Raw genomic sequence first — 21,073 nt, 5'->3', positions numbered from 1 at the left:
ATATGTCACGAAAGAGGGATTTGACACAGTACATACCTCAATAGTCCATTCAAAACTGTTCCATCTGACCAATCAAACTCTGCCACCTGAGCATCGAATGGGATTTGGCTTCCTTCTCATCCGGTCGTCTCTTCCTTCACATTGGCATGACGAAACTCCGCTTTTCCCTCAATCACGGTTCCGTAGACAGCTCCATAGAAGTAGTGACAACGTGAATCATGTAGAATACGCCGAACAGTCTGTTTTCACGTCAAACTGGACTCGGTACACACAAATTAAATTCCTCTCAAAAATGTAGTCCTTCCGCTACTTAACTCCAAATGCGAGATTGTGAGAACGAGTCACTTTGATTGGTAGTACGAAGTACGGAGAGATAGTCCAAAACTATTGAGTGCAATCAGAATCCAAAATGCAAGTCTCGTCCCTCGAGACACCGTTCCACACACTAATCGCACGTCATGCTCCTATCTCTCTCGCTCGTTTCCTGCGAGCAACTCAGGCTGTTACGTGAAAGTCGGTCAGAACGGGACTGGTTCAGCTTACACGTTCGTAAATGCAGCACTGGGCAAAGATAGGTGGAGACACCTAGCGGCGACTGGCGCAACCAACAAACAAGCGAGACGCAAGGCGTACTACGAAGGAGAAATGTGAGGTCTTTTCTGCGCGAAATATGACGTAATACTTCTTTATTACAAATCGCGCAGGAAAAAACGTCACAAGTTGAAAATTGTTCAGAGTAGATGGGTTGCCGTTCCAAGAATAGGCTATCAACATACTCGATACAATCAAGTATTTGGATCAAATTTATGAAATTAAATTTTCAAAATTCCAATCATTTGTGCTTTCTTTTATATAGTTTATGTACATGAAAGCGTTTAAAGTAAACATTTGCTCACTGATCGCCCAAATGCAAATTTTTTGAAATTTTCAAAATGCTGACATTTTTAAAAATTTGTGTGTTCCCCACCCCCGAATACAACAAATATTAGGTTTCCAATTTTTTTTTCCATCTCGAGCCCTAATTTGCCTATACTAAAGGTAAAAGGAAAGAAAAGTAAAAGTGTTCCTCTGTGCTTTGAACCATGTCATGAAGACATCTAGGGTGTAATCACGGCCGAAGGTGGGGGTGATGTGATTGGTACCTTGCCCCTGGCCCCCTTTACTCACCAAAGTTTCCTCCAGGTATCCACTTTATACAACACTGGATGGGTGCCGGAGCCGCTTGAATAGGTGGAAAAAATCTAAGTTCTCCTGCCGAGGATCGAACCCAGGTCTCTCGCATGGTAGTCATATAGCCTAACGACTGAGCTACCACGGCTCCTGAAACACAATACAAAACAAGAGTAAATAAAAAAAATAACATAAAAAAAACAATATGTAAATTACCTTCAACTATTAACTAAATTATGTATAATACTTGAATTTCTTTCCAAATAACAATTAGAATTGTAGATTCACAAGATAGAATAAAATTATAGCACTGCATTTAATTCTAAAAATAAAGATTCAGGGGCATGGAATGCCCCTAAATTATATGAAAATTGGAAAAGCACTTTTGCAATCTTTACCCTTCAAAACTGTTAAATCTTGAATTTTATCTTGGTCGAAGTAGTTGAGCCTCACGTTTATTAGAAAAATAATGGTTTATTTTTTTTGTTTCTGTCTCAGCACCGTCCTGCAAGGAAAGACCAGCCACAAGTTCTTTGATGCCAATGAAAACCCGATCATGCGTATCTACTACACGTCAAAGCCAGTGCTCTTCTTCATGTGTGCTGGGAATGAAATGTTCTACGCCAGCCTCTACTTGCTACACTTTGTCGAGGGACCTGTCAGTAAGTATACTCTTTCTCCTAAGCCAATGGCATTGGACATGCTAGTTATTGTTTGTCTCTGATACCTATGGACATAATTCTTTTGATGTATGTATTGCTTGACATTGTTGAGTCCCTTTCTCATAACTTAATGGTTCCTACAAACAGATTAACACAGTTCTTGCGATACACATGGTCCATCCATCAGACAATTGCAATGGAAGCTCCATTTTACTTTCCTGCATTATACAATCAGTCCTCATAGTCCCAATAAAGCATAATAAAATATTTCATGTTCCTGCATTTTAACTTTTTGCACGTTATTCCTCTGAAAAGGTAAAATCGAGTTTCCACTGTAAGCTGAATTTAATCACATATATTATTTTTTCTTAATGTTGGCACAGGGCGTAAACTTTCTGCTTTGACATGTGAAAAGTTGACCAGCAAGCACAAAAACAATAAGATGGAATCTGCATATGTTTTGGGCTACTACGATGTGTTTTCCAAAAGTGAAGAGTTAGCCTCTATTTGAACGATTGGAGGTGGATAGATGTCAGGCACGTAGCCAGGGGTAGCTGAGGGGACTGAAGCCCCCCCCCCCCATCAAAATCCCACAAATATCTAATTTCAATGTTATTTATATTGTTAATAACAGAAATAAAGTTATAACCACCGTAAAAACTGCATTACATCAAAAAAGGTTTAGTGTATAATAGAGGAACTAGGTTATATGGTTATATTTTTATATTTTACCATTTAATCCAAAGAATAAATGGATTCACAGCTTCCAAATTTAGTTGCCCGACCCTGTGGCCGAGTGGTTAGCACATCGCGCTGCGACGCCAAGGGTCCCGGGTTCGAATCCCGGTCGGGTTTGGTTGTTTGTAAATGTCCATTCATCAATTTCATCATTTCATCACTCATCCCCATCTTCGCAAATTAGCCAAGAGGCACAAAACGCGAAGTAAAATAAACTAAATCAATCAATCAATCAATCAATCCAAATTTAGTTTTCTTTGTGAGAGGTCACAGTATATAAACTTTGAGTAGAATTGACCACTAACTGTTAAAGCCTTTTTTTTTAATGACAGATCACAGAATATAAACTTTATGAGTAAAATTGACCACTAACTGCTAAAACCTTGAAAGATGGTGTAAAAGTTAATAACAAAATACAAAAACTATGATTTTCAGTACACTATACTCCTCAACCACCACTTTTTGCTGATATATTTCACTAAGAACACTTTAACAACATGCAACAATTTGGGGCCCAGGGACGAAGCCCCAATTTTCGAAATTTACTAAAATGAAGTAGTTTTGAAAATGTTGTATAATTTCCATTTTTTAATTATTATTATTATTATTATTACTTCAAAACTGGTGCATGAGCATTACACATCCTCCACGAATTGTAATTTTTTCATGCTTTCCTGAATATAGTCTATTCACCATCCATAAGGCCAATGCTCAAAGTGAAATTGCGGATTTTTTTCTGTAAGCGGCCAACACTGCTGCTCTTATACATTATAATTTCTTTCTCCTAGATGCATCAGCTTATTTTCAATTTGCAACATTCCATTTTCCTTCTTTACCTTTAACTCTTATTATTGGAGGTGCAATGTATAAATGTCGTCTCTCTCTGCGACAATTAGTTCTTGAACTACGATGTTTTTGTACTTTGTGCCAAGTTTGAAAAGAACGCACTTGAAAAGTTCCCATCTGGAGAGTGTTGACTGGTGCATGAGGCTTCCATCCGCCAAAGGTTAAAAGTGACAAGTGCTGAATCTTCTCAGATTATTACCAAAAAAATATCTAGCAGATCGACATCTTCATTTGCAAATGCATACTTACATTCTAATATCCATTATTATTCTGAAATACTTGAAGTTAGTATGGTCCAGTGTTCTGATGTAGGCAACAGTTAGTTATTGAATAATGCAGGGTAGTCCAAACAGGACTTTACAACTTTGTAAGTGTATAAAAATTTATTCGGAACTGGTTGTAGTGTCATTTTATTAGGAAAACATCAAGTTTGACTAGTGTGTGAATAGTACCGAATTCCGCATCAGCCTGCTTATTGGGGCGTTGGGAAGCAATTCTCGATCCACCACTCGCCTCTCTCACATTGCTCACCCTCTCACCTAGCTATATTTCAATTTATCATAGATGCTTTTGCTATCTTTTATTCCACACTGTTTGCTGGGTGCAGTTTGTCCCAATAGATTTCAATTCATTCCACCAAATGCAGATGTACTTGAGGTTCCTCTTCTCCAGACTATTTTCTCAAGGACCTTGGCACCTGGTCTATATGCCAAGGAGTAATTCCTAATGAAGGTAGATCCTACCTAATGATTCAATTTGATATAAGAATAAATATAGATAAGATATAAAAATATGTATAAGATAAAAATATGGGATATACATTTAAGAATTAGGTAGAGGAATAGATTGAGTAGTGATTGAGATGAAAAGTTATAAAATATTGGTTGGATACAATAATACAAGGTGGCACAAAAGTCATCACCTGATTTTCTTAGCCTATAGCTTGGGTTTTAAATTAAACGAAGTAGGTTTTGTTGTGTTAAACTTTTATTGATACTTGTAAGTTTTATGTCCTCAATTTTTAAAGATAACATCCAATAAATGGCCACCATTCAAATTGATGCAAATGTGGGCTCTTTTTATTGTGTTGGTGGTTTTGGAATGAATCTACGGGGAAATGTTTTCAATATCATGCTGAATATTGTCCTTTAGTTGCTGTAACGTCTCTGGTTTATTCACATACACCAATGACTTCAAATACCCCCAAAGAAAAAAATCTGGCCGGCCATGGCAAATCACCAAACGGGATATACTTATTCATTTTCGCACAAATAAATTTCGTGAGTATCTTCTATTTAACTGACAAAACGCTATTGATATAAACAAGAAGATGTAAAAATAAAGGTCAGTTCAAATAGGATGATGACTTTTGCGCCACCTATTATAAATAAATAAAAAATGATATCATAATTAATGATATATTAGAATATAATAATGAATTAGACTAGAATTAAAATAATTAATGTACATTAGGAGATTACAGAAGATACAAATGTACATGAGGTTGTCTCGGATAGGGTTTGAGACTTGTGTTTATATTACACAATTATAGGGCTAAGTATTCCTAGACTTTTCTGTTGGGCCTCTCATGCTCCCTCAGGTAGCTGGTCCTTCTTCTTGGGTCTGGGTTTCCATCAATTCCTTAGGTCCATTTCACACTATGCACTGTCCACGGTTTCATCTATTAACTTCACACTTCCATATGCAGTATGCTTGTATCTCCTATTTACATCACTTCGTGAGTTTGCATATTCTATCACTGTTCATCTTTATTCTTGCTGGCCCTTAACGGACTGCTTGGTTGTGGGATTTTTCCTTGTGATTCTCTAATTCCTTACTAGGAATTAACACCTACTTACTCCTACTGTCCAGCTCCACCACTCTCGCCAATTGAATGTCCAGCAGTACATCTCACTTTCCTGAGATTCACTAAGTTTAAGTTCTGGTTTATAACTCATCCTTGTGATTCTCTAGATGTTATTCCAGTTAACTTGTAATGAGTACATTCGAAATGGACTACCAAGGTCCCAGTTGTATTCTCTTTGCAGAAGAGGTGACTAGTGTGTTCACTCAATTATACAGAGTGTTTCAAAAGTCGCGCAACCCAAACTTTGAAAATTTATATCACGAGAACCGTAAGAAATATTTACACCAGGTTTGCTGCATTATAAAGCCTCATCCATTGAGATATTTTTCAATGCTTAGCATTATCAATTTATTCCATACAGAAAATTAAATAAATAAATGATTGGCGGAAGGCAGCGTTAAAATTTTTCCAGGAATTCACTTTTGAGTAAGAAAACTATGTAAGAATTTATCGGAAAGCCTTAGAGGTCTGATGACTGACGCCATGTAAGTCTGTCATTTGCAAACAATAATGATCATGTGCATCATTTGATGGATTCATTACTGGTGATTTTATGGGTTGATTGAAAAAGTGCCATTTTTGGGACATAATCTTCACAGCTGGCAACACTAGCAGGTTGAAATTTTGTCACCAGACACACGCAACACATGCCTAAGTATTGGCAATACATTTACGAGAAAAATCAAAATCATAATTTTGCGCCGAAATTTGACTTTTATGTGTAAATTTCCACACACCTGGCAACGCTACCATTTCAACACAGCTGACAGGAGATTGTTAGGAAACGGTAAGGCGAGTTATAAATGCGGCTGATACACGTCTACTTTTTTATTATTATTACAATTTGGACATTAAGTGTTCTGATTAAATCACCAAACTAATCATGTCGGCTATCACTGGGTTAATAATATTATCATTTATTAAATGAAGCAATTACAATATTTTATAAACATTGTAAATTTGCTCAAAACATCTGAGAATTGATCTTCAACACTAAATACCAACTCTTAACAATATGTGGGATCATTTGTTGGTGTTTAATATTAAACGCAATACTCATGTGTCACAGTACAACATACCCCAAGTTTTCTTTTTGGATGGAGCAGTACCTCGTGGAACGCATGACGATTTTCAGCGGACCATGTTCATCTGTTTTGGTTGTTAACAAATGGAACCAAACTTCATCAGTGAAAAAAAAAAATTAACTAAATCAAGAATTATTTGATGAGAGATCGACAACACCTGCAGTACTTCAAGCGTTTATCCTTGTCAAGGTGATGATACCCCGATGGCGCAGTGGCAGCATCGTCGCCTTGTAATCTGTAATCAAGGGGTCCCAGGTTCGATACCTGGTGGTGGCACAAGTGGTTCGGATCCCACTATAAACTGTAGGTAGTCCAGATTAGCCTTACTGTGCATAAAGTGGACTTGAAACACCAAATCAAATCAAATCAAAACCGGTGGAGGCATATAGAGGTTCGGATCCCACTTTAAACTGTAGGTCCAGTCCCGATTAGCCTTACTATGCATAATGTGAACTTAAAACACCAAATCAATCAATCCATTATCATGGTTTACGCATATCCCCCACTGCAGCAAGGGTCAAATCCAATGGCGACCACTTCTTGTTTTGTCACATACACTTCTGGTTTCTTGAAATCGATGCACTAGTCATAAAACAGTTGCTTTGTGAGGTACAGCAGAAGCAGGGTATTTTTTTTTTTTGGGGGGGGGGGAAACTTATTGCATATGAGTATAAGAATGAGTAGTAAAATACTCTTCAACAATGCGCACCTGCTGCTCCAATGAATATGCCATGCTGAATCAACCGGGCACTGTAGTGGCGAAGTGAGAGCGAAGAAAATTCAGGGTAGCCAGGGGCATCCTAGGATTCTCTCAAGAGTCCAATTTCTGTACAAAATCATGATTTATGATTTTTCACGTAAATGTATGGACAATACTTAGGCACGTGTTGCGTGCGTCTGGTGACAAAATTTCAACCTGCTAGTGTTGCCAGCTGCGGAGATATGTCCCAAAAATGGCACTTTTTCAATCAACCCATAAAATCACCAGTAATAAATCCATCAAATGCTGCACATGATCATTATTGGTTGAAAATGACAGATTGACATGGCGTCAGTCATCAGCAGTGGTCGTAAGTAGCACGCTACTTGTAGCATCGCTACTGTAGCTAGCTACAAAATTTGTAGCGGTAGCTGTAGCGAAGCTACAAAATTCCTGTAGTTGTAGCAAAAATTTCGCTACAGCTACATTTCTTCTCTGCATTATGAGGAAAATTTTGAAAGTGACCACAGCGTTAAAAAAAATCGACAATAACCCTTACTTTTGAAGGAGTTTCAACCCTTACTTTTGGAGGAGGTTCATAAAGACAGTCTATTACATGGAACTACTTATAATCTAGATTATAAACATCTTGATATCGCAGATTATAGGTACCTGTGTAATATATTTCATTAGTATAGAATAAATCTAATATCCAGATAACTAAACTGAACTGGCATATATGAGTATATTCTGGCTAACGGCTACGTTTTTTTAGCTGCATCGTTATTTTGGGGAGAAACATGCTTCATTTGCGGCAACCTTAAAAAAAAAAAGGCCTCATTTGCGCCACCCCAGGAACAAATCCTGTTGATATCCATGGTGTAAGAGGCAGGTAAATGTCATTAATCTCTGTGTAAAACACAATTTGCAGCACAAAAACGAGTGATGCAGTCTCCACTACAATGACAAAGCAATAGTGCCAGCAATCAATGGTTCAGCATTAATCATTGTTAGCATATAGGATCTCACCAGCAAGAAATTATTGTTACAAGAATGATAGACATACACTTTATGGAATTACAATTATTTTCGATATAATATTTTTTCAAAAATTTTAAAATTGCAGTACCTTTACAACACTCGAGTTTACACACCACTTCCCTAAATATATTTTATGATATTGTAAAAAGTATGTACGAGATATTGACTTTTCTGCTAACTAACTAACTAACTCCCTAGCCTTCTTAAACCCGAAGGTTCATGACTGCAGCAACACAGGCCTTCCATCTTTCCCTATCTTGAGCAAGTTCTATATACTCTTTTCCATCCCTACCGATTTCCTTTAGGTCCATCTCAACGTTGTCCCTCCATCTTCGTCTTGGCCTTCCTACAGGTCTCTTACCATCAGGTTTCCCAACAAGAATCCTGTAAACTCCTCTTTCCTCTCCCATTCGTGCCACATGGCCTGCCCACCTAAGTCTTCTTGATTTAATTATTCTAATAATATCTGGACATGAATACAAATTATGTAGTTCTAAATTATGTAACCTTCTCCACTCACCTGTCTTCTCATCCCTTTTAGGTCCAAATATTTTCCTAAGGATCTTATTTTCAAATACTCTCAATTTATGTTCCTCTTTCAATGTAAGGGACCAAGTTTCACATCCATATAATACTACAGGCAAAATTACTGTTTTGTATATTTCAGTGGCCGCGGTGGCTCAGTCGGTAACGCGTCTGACTACCATGCTCAAGGTCCCGGGTTCGATCCCCGGCCGGTTCAAATCCGGGAACTTTTCTAACGGTGAAAGCGGCCCCGGCGCCCACCCAGCGTCGAATAACATGGGTACCTGGGGAAAACCCTGGGGGGTAAAGGCGGTCAGGGGCGTGATGCTGATCACATCACCCCCAGTCACGACCGGATCAAGAAAGTGTGGGGCGTTACCCCCACACCCCCTATACGCCTTCATGGCGTGGTGCTATGCACAGGGGAACACTTTTTTTTTATATTTCAACTTTTAGTTTCTTAGATATTAAACGAGAAGACAAAAGTTTATGAAGAGAGAAGTAACATACATTTCCTGAATTAAGCCTACTTTTTATTTCCTCTTTAATATAATTTTCATTTGTTAATATTACTCCTAAGTACAGTAGAGCGTCGATTATCCGAACGTCGGTCAACCGAACGACCGCTTAACCGAACTGTGTACTCGCTCACTTTCAGATATCTGTAATGAAAAAAGTACGTGACTTAGCTGCTCGTAAGCGTGTAGGCTTGCTTAGACAGACCAAAATAAAGGATTTTTTTAAACGTTAATTTTGTGTACTGTGTGTATTGTTCATGCAAAATGCGTATGTAATATGTACATATTTTTGTTTAATAAACTGTACCACATACTATATATTCCTACTAAAGTTGCCTTTGTATGTTACTTTGTAATACATACTTAAAGAGATGCCTGTTTTTATGAATAAATTTACTGTACAGTACTTCTTTTTGGCAAATAAACATGTACAGTTCGATTATCCGAACAAACCAGTTTTCCGAACACCCATGTCCCCCAATTACTTCGGATAATCGACGCTCTACTGTATTTGAATTTGGAAACTGGTTCAAACGAGTTGTTATCAATAATTAGATTTTGATTATTACCTAACACTTGGTTTCGGCCTGTTAGCATATATTTAGTTTTCTCTTTGTTAACTTCCAAACCTATCTCTTTAGCAGTTTTGAAAAATATTTTAGCATTATTCTTAATTGTATTCACATCATCCCCCAGTCAGTCTACATCATCTGCATATGCTAACAACTGAGTCACACCATTTAATTTTAATCCTTCTTTAGTTTCTTTTACCTTCCTTACAGCATATTCTAAGGCAAAATTAAAGAGCAATGGAGATAATGCATCTCCTTGTTTTAACCCATCATGAATTGTAAATTTGTCAGACATATTAATACCCACACGAATTTTACTTTCTGTTTCACTGGTGCATATTTTTATCATACTAACAAGCTTCTTAGGTATTCCAAATTGTACTAATATATTATATAATTTATCTCTTTTGACCGAATCATATGCTTTTTTGAAATCAATGAATACCTGATGGATATTTTGATTATATTCCCACTTTTTTTCAAGTGTCTGTCTGATGTGAAAAATTTGATCTGTAGTTGATCTGTTACATTTAAATCCACATTGATAATCACCTATAATTTCATTAGCATATGGGGTTAGTCTTGTTAAAAGAATGTTAGATAATATTTTATATGTTGTTGAGAGTAGAGGAATTCCACGGTAATTATTGCAGTTCATTTTATCACCTTTTTTAAACACAGGAACAATTATGGATTCTTTCCACTGTTGAGGGATTTCTTCTTTATTCCATATTAAACAAATTAATTTATGAATTTGACATATTAATGAATTTCCACCATATTTAATTAACTCAGCTGGTATTAAATCAATGCCAGGTGCTTTGTTATTCTTTAGCCTTTTAATAGCATCTTTAACTTCAGTCAAGTTAGGTTCTGGAACTAAAGGTTCTGCTGTGTGGACTTCATTTACTTCTGATTTATCTCCTACATGAACATTTAAAAGGTCATTAAAGTAGTTCTTCCATCTATTTAGAATATCGCTTGGGTCAGCTACAAAATCACCATCTTTATCTTTTATCAAGTTTATTTTAGGTTGCCACCCCTTTCTAAACTCATTTACACCTTTATATAAATCTCTGATATTTTTATTTTTGCTGTTTGTTTCAATTTCGTTAATTTTGCTTTTCAAGTAATCTCTTTTTTTTACTTCTAAACGTGCGGTTAACTTCTCGCTTTATTCTATTATAATTGCTTAGATTTGTATCATCAGAGTTATTTAACCACCTAAGTCTAGCCTGATTCCTTATTTCTATTAGATTATGACATTCATTATCAAACCATGGCTTACTTTTTCTCGGTTTATGGTATCCTATACTTTCTTTAGCTGCTGATTCTATTGCATTACGTATGTGCTCCCAATTCTTATTTACGTCTGTTTCATTTATATTTTCATCATCATTTAAATCCTGCAAAACATCAAATCTATTTGACAGTTTAATTTGGTAATCTTTCTTAATTCTTTCATCAGTAAACTTTCCTTTGACTTTTCTGCAGAAACAATAAATTTCTTTAGTTAATATACAGTTTCCAAATGTATGTAATTTAATTCTTCTAGTTTTACGTCACTTTTCTGTACCTTTTGCTAATCATGGCAATGAGTATGAATGGTTTATTTTGTTATTCATCTTATCTAGAGTCGCTTTCTGCCACTTTTGGCTAATTGTGAGAATGAGGAATAATGGTGAATGATGATGATGAGCAGTGTGGGGAATGGATGAGCAGGAGAATCCATCCTCCCAACTAGGCATCCTTCCTAGTTTTTGTTTTGAGTCCACTTTATGCACAGAGACAAGCTAATCCAGACTGGAGTGCCTCCGCCAGGTATCTAACCTGGGACCCTTTGATTACAAGGTGACAAAGTTTCCACTGTGCCTTCAGGGAAGCATTCCCAACAGGAAACTTACATAAAGCATATCTCCACCTGTCGCTCATTTAGCTATACCAAAGAAGCACCCTCCAGCTATCCGCAAAGTTAGAGCAAACATCTAACGAATTACCATCGTATTTTCCAGTAAGTACAACTATCATACTAGGGGCTTTTTTTGAATATCCATGTGCTTGTTTCAAATTTTCTTTCTTATGCAGAAGTAGCGCAAAAGTAGCAAAGTAGCGAGTAGCGCACATGAGTAGTGTACCGAGCTACTTTTTAGTAAATGTAGTTGTAGCTGTAGCGAAGCTACTTTTAAAATGTAGCATTCTGATCACTGGTTATCGGACCTCTAATTAGGCTCTCCGATAATTTCTTACATAGTTTTCTCACTCAAAAGTGCATTTCTGGAAAAATTTTAACGCTGCCTTCCGGTAGTCATTAATTTATTTAATTTTCTGTATGGAATAAATTGATAATGTTAAGCATTGAAAAATATCAGAGATGACGTAGTGTCTCCTTCTGTTTATGGCTGTTGGTCCTATCTCATAATCCTTGGTATAATCTTTGGTCTTGTATTTCTTTGAACTCTCTTCCTTACTCCTATTTCTCCTCCTGAAGCACCCTCACCCCCAAGAATTGGATTTCTTCTTATGTTAAATTGATATTCGTGTTCCTTTAGTTGAGATATTATTTCTGCTAATTTATTAAGAACTTCATATCTCTTCTTGTTCCTGAGTATCATTTCAGGATTTGACTGATGAGTGTTCTTCCTTAAGTTTTTAACTGTTACTGAGTTATGCATTCTGCAGCTAAACACTTTATGTTCGGGAGAATCAATCACCATGCATGTTGCACAATATTCACTGTTTGCCAATTTGAATCTGTGAAGATAACTGTTATAAGGAACATGGCCGTAATGAAATGTACTAATCCTTTCGATGGGTTTAAGTGGGTCCACTTTACTCTTTCGTTGACATCCGGAATATACTTCCTAGCTTGGATCGACGCGTTCTTTTCCCATTCTTCTTGCCACTTTTGATTGAAGTATCTATTAACATCATTTATATTACTAACTTGGATATTATATCTTTCTCTCATTACATCGTACTGATGTTTTTAAGCCAGTATATTACTGCAGTTTGAAGAATCTCAAGATCCAAAGGGAGAACTCCTGCCGTCGCTATCAATGATAGAGTGGATAACGTTTTGAATGCTCCCAAAACATTTCTCTGCACTGATATTAGAGCTGTCTTAACACCCTCTTGAAGGGCTAGGTGAGCCCATATGCTGGCTCCGTACTTTATTATAGGAAGGAATATTGCCTTGTAGTAAAGCATTTCTATGTCGAAAGGGATTTTTTTATATATTATGTTTCCAACATTTAGTGTCTTATGTATTGCAATCTTGGTTTTTGTTAGGATATATTCTAAGTGACTACTGTATCCTAAGCGTGAATCCATGTAGATTCCAAGATATTTAATAGATTTTGCTTCCTTTACAGTCCTATTTCTTAGTTTTATGCATGGTAGTCTTATCAGTTTTCATTTTAGTTGAATCTTCAAGGTTTTGTCTATTGCAATTTGCAGTTTGGATAGACTACACCATTTATCAACAAAGGTTAATACAGTATTGGCTTTGGATTCCAGGTTGCGCCTATTATTGTCTCCTATTAAAATCATCAGATCGTCTGCGTAAGCTATTATATCAAGTGCGTCTGAGCAGTTATCTATGTTCTTTAACAATGGATGTAAAGTGATATTCCAGAGAGTTAGACCCAAGACTGATCCTTGTGGACATCCCTTGTTAGCTTCTCTCGTGATGTAATCATCACTCCACTCGTACCTAACAGTCCTGTTGTTTAGATAGTCCTTAATCAAATCATAAAATGGGTTGGTATCTCCAAATCTCTTAATATCTTGAGGATGTAGGGCCACCAAACATTATCAAATGCTCCTCTGATATTGATGGTGACTCCTAATACGTATTTGAAGTTTGTTTCATGGACTGTCCTTACAACTTTATTGATGACATCCTCTGTACTTAGTCCGCTTTTGAAATCAAACTGCTTGATTGGAGATTTTTTTAATACCAGCCGTTCTTCTAGTATTTTAACAATTAGTTTTTCTAACATCTTGCCAAAATTGTCTAAAAGACAAATTGGCCTATACGACTTCGCTTCTGACTTGTTTTTATCTTTTCCCTGAAGCAAACACTCATTGTAAATTACTTGTAAACGTTCATTTTTTGACATCTTTGTTAACTCATTTTTGATTCTATCTGGACCAGGCACTTTCCTGGTTTTCAGTTTATCTATTACTACTACTACTACTATTTTCTATTACCTTTTATTTTTATCGAGGAAGAAAGAAAGCTCCGTGGAAAATGAAACAGAATTCTCTCAATCCGCTAACTGTGTTAGTGTCCTTTGCAGAACAGACTGAAGATTATTGCAAGATAAGGTATCTTGAAGTTGATTAGGTAAATTTGAGTTTGAAATTCTTATACAATTAACTTTTTTTGGTACATTAGTGTATCCAGCGACATTTGTGACGTGTGTTTGTAGATGTATTTCGAGTCTGAGTATGTGAAATAGCAAATGTAAACTGTGCACCTGAAATTAAATATTTTAAATATGTATACCATTTAATTTAATTGAATTAGAATTTTTTGATACATTGGAATCATGCAGACTCCTTTATATTGTTAATATATTTCTAGCTTGTATGTGTGTAGCTGGTGGGAGGCTGTAATACATAAGGTTAAAATTGAGAAAACATATACTTTTACCCTTGAATTTTTTGGTAAGTTCACCTTGAATACTGAGAATTATACTTGAATGTTATCATAGTGTTAGAGTGGCCACTCTGTTAAAGTAATGGTAACTGTAACATAGTTAAGTTTTGAGCCAAGTAACTGTAACTTGGTTACTTGTAACACGTAACTTTCCAAAATCTGCTGTGCTTTTGAAGAAACTTAATACAAGCATTCACTGATAACTAAAATGAGAGCTTATGATGAGAAATATTTAGTTGAGCTGTGTTTATTCAACAAAATAATAATATTGTATAGTTATTTCGTTGGGTTAATATAAATTTTAAATTCTGTTATTTTGTTGCAGTGGTTGGATTAGGACTGTTCCGTCTGATATGTTACCTGACAGCCCCTGTTGCCATTGTCAAGTCGGGACTTGCTCTCATGCAGGGGTATTTCGCGTGCAAGAATCTGGGGGTCATCGATGTACAGGAGAGAGCCAAATCAAAATAAAAGGTAAATTGATTTATCACTTTATTACTATTATTTATTATTATTTATAACTGAATAATCGCTATGTATGTAGAAAAGAACATTTCCAAAACAAAAAATGCAGTTTTTTGCTAAATAAGTTTACAAACATGCTGTGTTGTACAGTAGACTCTTCTGATAAGAGAATCACTTTTTTCATGCATCAGTAAATGTATTGTGTATTTATAATATCTTGAATCAGGTATTTAGAATGTTGTGTCTTTGTTTCTTTTCTACATTAATTTTTTGTATGCTTGTATTTTGCTGAAATCAAAGGGTTGGGACAAGATACTGCCAATCCACATTTTCGTACTTGTGAGAAACACAGACTTGGATGTTCAAACTTACCACAAATCTAAGTTTGCCATTGAAATTTCAGCTGCTACTTGTACATTGCAGTATAACCCATGAAAAAAAAATCTGTGTTTAAAGTGTCTCAATAAATTTCCATGTGATTTTTGCCTTAGAAAAAGAAATTGAGTTATTTGACATTTATTTTACAAAAACAAGGTATGTTCACAAAAATAATAACAAAATGGAAAAATGATGAGCCATTTCTCAGATAAACAAATATACCTGTATCAGTTATACCTCTGTTGCAGGATACTTGATTGTCTTGATGATAACATAGTTTATGTTTTGTCCAACTTTTAAATGGGGGGGGAATTGCTCAACTTAATTGTGCATTTATGTCACAGGACTGTAGATGCAGTAAAATATTATAAGTGAATTAAGAAAGTTCTGTAGGATTTTCACCTTACACCTTCAAATGCCAAAAAGTGACTCTTCATCTGCAACAATGGCCTGGTTCATATGTTCTGGAAGACCACGAATCTCACTGTAATAGAACCCTGTGGAACATGAACCGAAGAAGTCATCTAGTGCGGTTTGCACTTCATCTAGGTTTTGGAACTGTCAACCTCTAAGGTGGTTTTCCAGTCATAGAAACATTATAATTAGATGGTTTGGATGCAGTGGTTTTGGTTGTTTCGGAACAGATTCATGTAACCAATGCTAACCAATAACAGCAGCAAGGAGTATTGTAAAGAACCCACATCTCATCGCATGTCAACACTGTCCAGAAAGGACAGACCTTAATGGCAGAGTGGCTAGTAGTTCCAGGTTCGAATCCCAGCATAGGCATGAGTGTTCTTTGTGATCGTCCCTTCAACAATTTCATCACTCATACTCATCATCAGTGGCATACGCAGGGGGGGGGGGTTACCGGGTTTAACCCCCACCCTTGAGCTTTTGAAATATTATGAAAAATGCTGTAGAAAAAACTAAAAATGGCTAATTTATCACAGTCAAAGATCTGTGACAGTAGTAGTAATAATAATAATAATTTGAATTATTATTCCCATGCAGCATGAAGAAAAACACAACATTCCAAACACAATCTAAGCGGCTGCAAAGTTCAATTTTGCAATTTTTTTTTGCAAAAAGTCGCGCAGTGACTGTCTCGAAAATTGTGAAAATTCCTTGCTTCGTCGCAGTGTGCCGACCTTATTGCAAACATTCTTCCCGGTACTGATTTCACATCCCCTTTTGAACTCTCAAGTGATGCTGAGTCTACATCCACATCATTAAATAATGTTGAAGAAGTGCTTTGTGAATCACCTAGAAGTGATAAATGTGTTGTAATATCTGTAAACTTACTTTTCAACGAAAACATAGACTCAGTGGAATTTAGCAACATGTATTCTCGTGCTTCATCATCATCCTGGGCGAGTTCCATAGGTAAAGGTAACGTAAATTCCCCCATGCATATAGCACCGTGCCATGAAGGCACACGTAGTGGTGTGGTGGGCCCCAAAGATTCTCGATCTCGAACTATTTTGCAGGTGATGTGATCAGCACCATGCTCCGGCAGCCTTCATCCCCCAGGGTTGCTCTCAGATACCCATTGCTATGAGGCTGGGTTCGGAGACGAGGCTGGATAAATTCCAACCAATTCCGGGAATCGAACCCGGATATCCCACGAAGTTGCCAGACTAGACCAGCGCGGCTCCTTGAATGAGTTTCATATTTCGATTATTTCAATAAATTTAATATATTTGCTTGTTTTTATGGATTTTCTTCACACTTAAAATGTCTCACTTATCATATACAATCGTTGACTAGACAATTATTTTGTAACAAAGAAACAAAAGAAATGTAATTTTGTTCTATTTCTTTCATAAATAGCAGCTGCATTAGTAGTAATTATTAGTATTAATTAAACTAATTAATTAATTAATTATAATAATTATTAATTTATTATTATTATCATTAATTAAAGTATAATAAAACAATTATAATGTGAATTTGTAGAAAGTTTTCGAAGTAACACCCCCCTTGATGAAATCCTGCGTACGCTACTGCTCATCATCACACTTAGCCAAAAGTGGCAGAATTAACAAAAATCAAATGAAATAAAATCTTCTAGAAAGGGAGTGTTCTCCAGACTGACAGCAAAGACATACACACACACATCTGCTCATATTGCTTTCTGAGTTGCATTCAAGCTAAGTGGGAACCATTCACCCACCTTATCCCATTGTCCAAGTCAATGGAGGCGTTAGCGGATGGTTTTCACATTGGCACGGAATTGTTCTCCAAAGTCATCACTAGGGAATGGAACTTTATGTGCTAAAAATCTCAGGAATATTTATTTTTTTGTGTGTCATAAATCTTGAAAATATGTGATAAAAACAGGAAAATATGTGACAAAAATAAAAAAAATTGGTAACAAAAACAAAATATTACATGCATTTTAAACACCTGAAATCAGTTTCTAAATGCTTACCTATTAGTGAGCTATTTTTTGGAAGAGTTGCAGTTTTTTTTCCAAATTCTCCATTGTAAATCTGTGACAATTATCTCTAAAAAGCATCTTGTATTGTGAGAAAAATCGCCCCACATCACAAGAAACAATTCTTGCATATTTGAAGCACGAAATGTCACTAACGCTGAAGTTTTCAAAAGCTTCCTCTTCCTCTACTTCACCTTCCAAAACACGTGCAATTTAGCACAAAGTTTGAAAACCTTGGTTTTTCCCAAAAATTTCTGTACATTTAGACATTAGCACTTGTGCGTTAGATCCAGTGGTGGTAATATTTTCACCCAATAGGATCGTCGGCGAGGTGCCAGAAGTCTGCCAGCAAGCATGTTCAAAGACAAAACAAACCTAACACTCTCGATATGAAAGAGGTGGGGAGAATAAACATTTTTCCTTCGTGGATTTCGAGGTAGCTGAAGTCAATGAGCGATTTTATTTATTTAAAATGAAAATTTGCAAAATATGTATTTACATACGGAAAACTGGAAAATAAAATTTGCTCTGTTGACATATAAGGCTATGATCAGAATTTTTGGAAAAACTAGGGTCTCTATCTTATCTAAAAAAAAAAAAACATTTATTTACCTAAAGTTCCATTCCCTAGTCATCACATTGTTAGATGTCAATATCTGCCTGCAGAGCATTCTTGCCAACAGCTGTTGGTCTTCCAGCACATGGTGCATCTTCGAGTGATTCGTCACCATCATTGGAACTTTCAAGCCACTGTTGAATTATCAACCAACTCGTCTGGGGAGACATCGAATTCTGCTGTACCACAACTCAAGGTGCCATGTTACAAATGCAGTGGAGAAGCTGTGTGAGAGCTGGGATTGGATACCGCTAAAACACCCTCTGGACATGAGTTCTTGCGATTATTACTTGTTTCAGAAGATACAAGATCTTCTATTCTTCTATGAGACCATTGATGACATAGTGCAGGCTTTAGGGTGATCCTTCAGCAAGGTAGATTGATTTCAATTGCGATGGTGTGAAGCTCATATGAAAAGAAATGTAAACACACATTTCTCTTGATTTAAAATTCAATAATTTTTATAGGCAAAAATAGCAAAAACTTTGTATGGAAAAGTATACAAAATACTAATCATGTTAAACTATAAATAGTATAATTATCATTTAACTGTAAATAAACATGGCAGCTGATATTTTTCACACTACCATTAAAAGAATCTCCAAAATTCAGCTACAGAGACTATAAAAATATTTAAGAATATTTTAAGTTACAATTTTAGAGTACATCCAGAATGTTTTATTTTCACTTGAAGAAAAGTTAGTGAAATTATTATAGTTTCATTAATACAACAGAACAGAAAAATGTATATTTACATGAACTTTTTATTTGCTTTAATCAAACTGTTCAAATATTTGACATGACTGTTTACTAGAAAAGCTTTCTACAAAAAACATATATCTATATGTATGGTACCAAAAAAAACATACAAGCAATTTCAAGCGTATTTTTTTTAAGAAAATCAATTTAAATAAAGAAAATCAACAAAAAATATTTTTTTAAATAAAAATCATGATTTTTATCTACCCTGTCCTTCAGTGATATATGGAAAAACGATTCTGCCAACTATGTGAGAAAATTGCCAGAAATTTGAAACATGTGCTATACTTGACCGGAATATAGTAATCCTGTCCTCCACAATTACATAAGTAGACATCTGTGATCATGTAATATATTTTTTTAAAATGATCCTACAAGCACGTGAAATGTGCTTACGTATCCACGTAACAGTTGATTTTTAATTCCCGGGTTTGAATCCTGGCCTGGGCATGGGTGTTCTTAGTGAATGTCCCTTCATCACTCATCCTTATCTTCGCGATTATCCAAAAGTGACAGAAATATGAAGTAAATAAATCAAATCAATCAATCAATCAATTGATTGATTGATTTTACTTGTTCCGGTAGCAGAAGCCAAATGTGGTGGGCTTGTCCATTATCGATGTTTATTTCATGGGGAAATACTAGGGTTACCAGATCACTGTAAGGGAAACGGAGGACATGCTGTCCCAAAATGTAGGACATTAAGTCAAAATGTAGGACACAAAACATTCTCAAAGTAGTTGAAAAATGACACTTTTCAGTTTTTAAAAAATGAATTGTTAATGAATGTTTAAATGCAAAATTTCAAAACTTGCAATCATACTAATCAATGCACCTCTTACTACATGATTTAAGTGGTACTTCTCAGAGGAGACAATTTTTATCAAAATTTCAGATTTAGTCAAACTATATTTATGTTAGAGTGGACAGTCAAACTCTTTGAAATTATAGGGACCAGTATCAAACAAACATTTTACAGACTTCATGAAAAAATAATTTATCTCGTGAGTCTGTTGTACTGATGGTAATAAAAGTACTCTCTGAGCATTTGAATTATGACCTGTGATGGCAAACAAATATTCAGCAATTACCGTAATTTAAAATGGTTCGAGAAGTTTCATCTTGGGTAGTCTTTAGTTCAATAACAGGGTGTCTACCAAAATAACACATCCAGAATTCTTGACTTTTCTGGACTTTTCTAAACCTTTATTTTCCTGTTTTTCTTAACTTTTATTTATTCGATCCCTACTTAGGTAAAGTTTGAAATTAGTAATTAAGAAAATAAATATTTATTTAATGAAAACCCCTAGGCTAGTTAAGATGAAAACTGAAGCTGAATTTAAGAAGAGAATTAGATCTGCTTTCTTGTACAATGCATCCTGAACTGTGTTTGGCAGGCGAGCGAGGCTTTGGCATCTGGACTCAAGCCAGTATAATCTTATGTGGGGCTTGTGTCGGTTGTCCCTATATGTTTGTGACTGTCCTTCATTCATCTTATCTTACCACCATTCATTCTTATCTTCGCGATTAACCAAAGGGACAGAAAAAAGTGAAGTAAAATAAACTAAATCAACCAATCAGTCATTATGATAGCAAAAATTCTTGACCACAAAAATAATTTATTGCCTTTTTATTGACTTCTTGACCTATTTGTTGATTTCTTTACTTTTTCTTGACTACCATGACTTTCTTGACTGGCAAACATCCTGAATAACTTTGTTCTCTATACCCCTGCTTTACAATCAAGTTATAATGAATAAGAATGGCAACAACTTGTTCCATCAGTACAAACCCTAAGGCAAGAAATTCTGCTCAGGCATTGAACAGTGACATTATCAGAAAGTGGTCCCAAAACTTTGTTCATTAAGTGCTTCCGTTTTTCCTCATGTTTAACAGCAGGACAAACTTCTTTCTTTGTGGGCAATGACTGAATCAAAATAAATTTCACCATTGAGTTTGGAAGCGCAGTCCATACACTTGTAACTTGCATGATTTTTTCCGTTACCTACTTTCCTAATTAATATTATG

General features: G+C 35.8%; 1 protein-coding gene across 1 annotated transcript in view; it reads left to right on the top strand.

Annotated features, from left to right (window-relative positions):
* The window catches only part of Pis (phosphatidylinositol synthase), a 68,935-nt gene that overhangs the window by 37,394 nt on the left and 10,468 nt on the right, over positions 1-21,073 (top strand). The window contains exons 5-6 of the mRNA XM_083140449.1: positions 1,669-1,832; positions 14,713-14,861. Of these exons, the coding sequence (XP_082996575.1) occupies positions 1,669-1,832; positions 14,713-14,858 (310 nt within the window). The 3' untranslated portion in view covers positions 14,859-14,861. The remainder of the gene's footprint in view (positions 1-1,668; positions 1,833-14,712; positions 14,862-21,073) is intronic.

This window comes from Lepisma saccharinum, chromosome 18, assembly GCF_977018435.1.
Source record: "Lepisma saccharinum chromosome 18, izLepSacc3.1, whole genome shotgun sequence".
NCBI lineage: Eukaryota > Metazoa > Arthropoda > Insecta > Zygentoma > Lepismatidae > Lepisma > Lepisma saccharinum.
The sequence above is the reverse complement of the archived record's forward strand: the minus strand, read 5'-3'. Positions and strand labels throughout refer to the sequence as shown.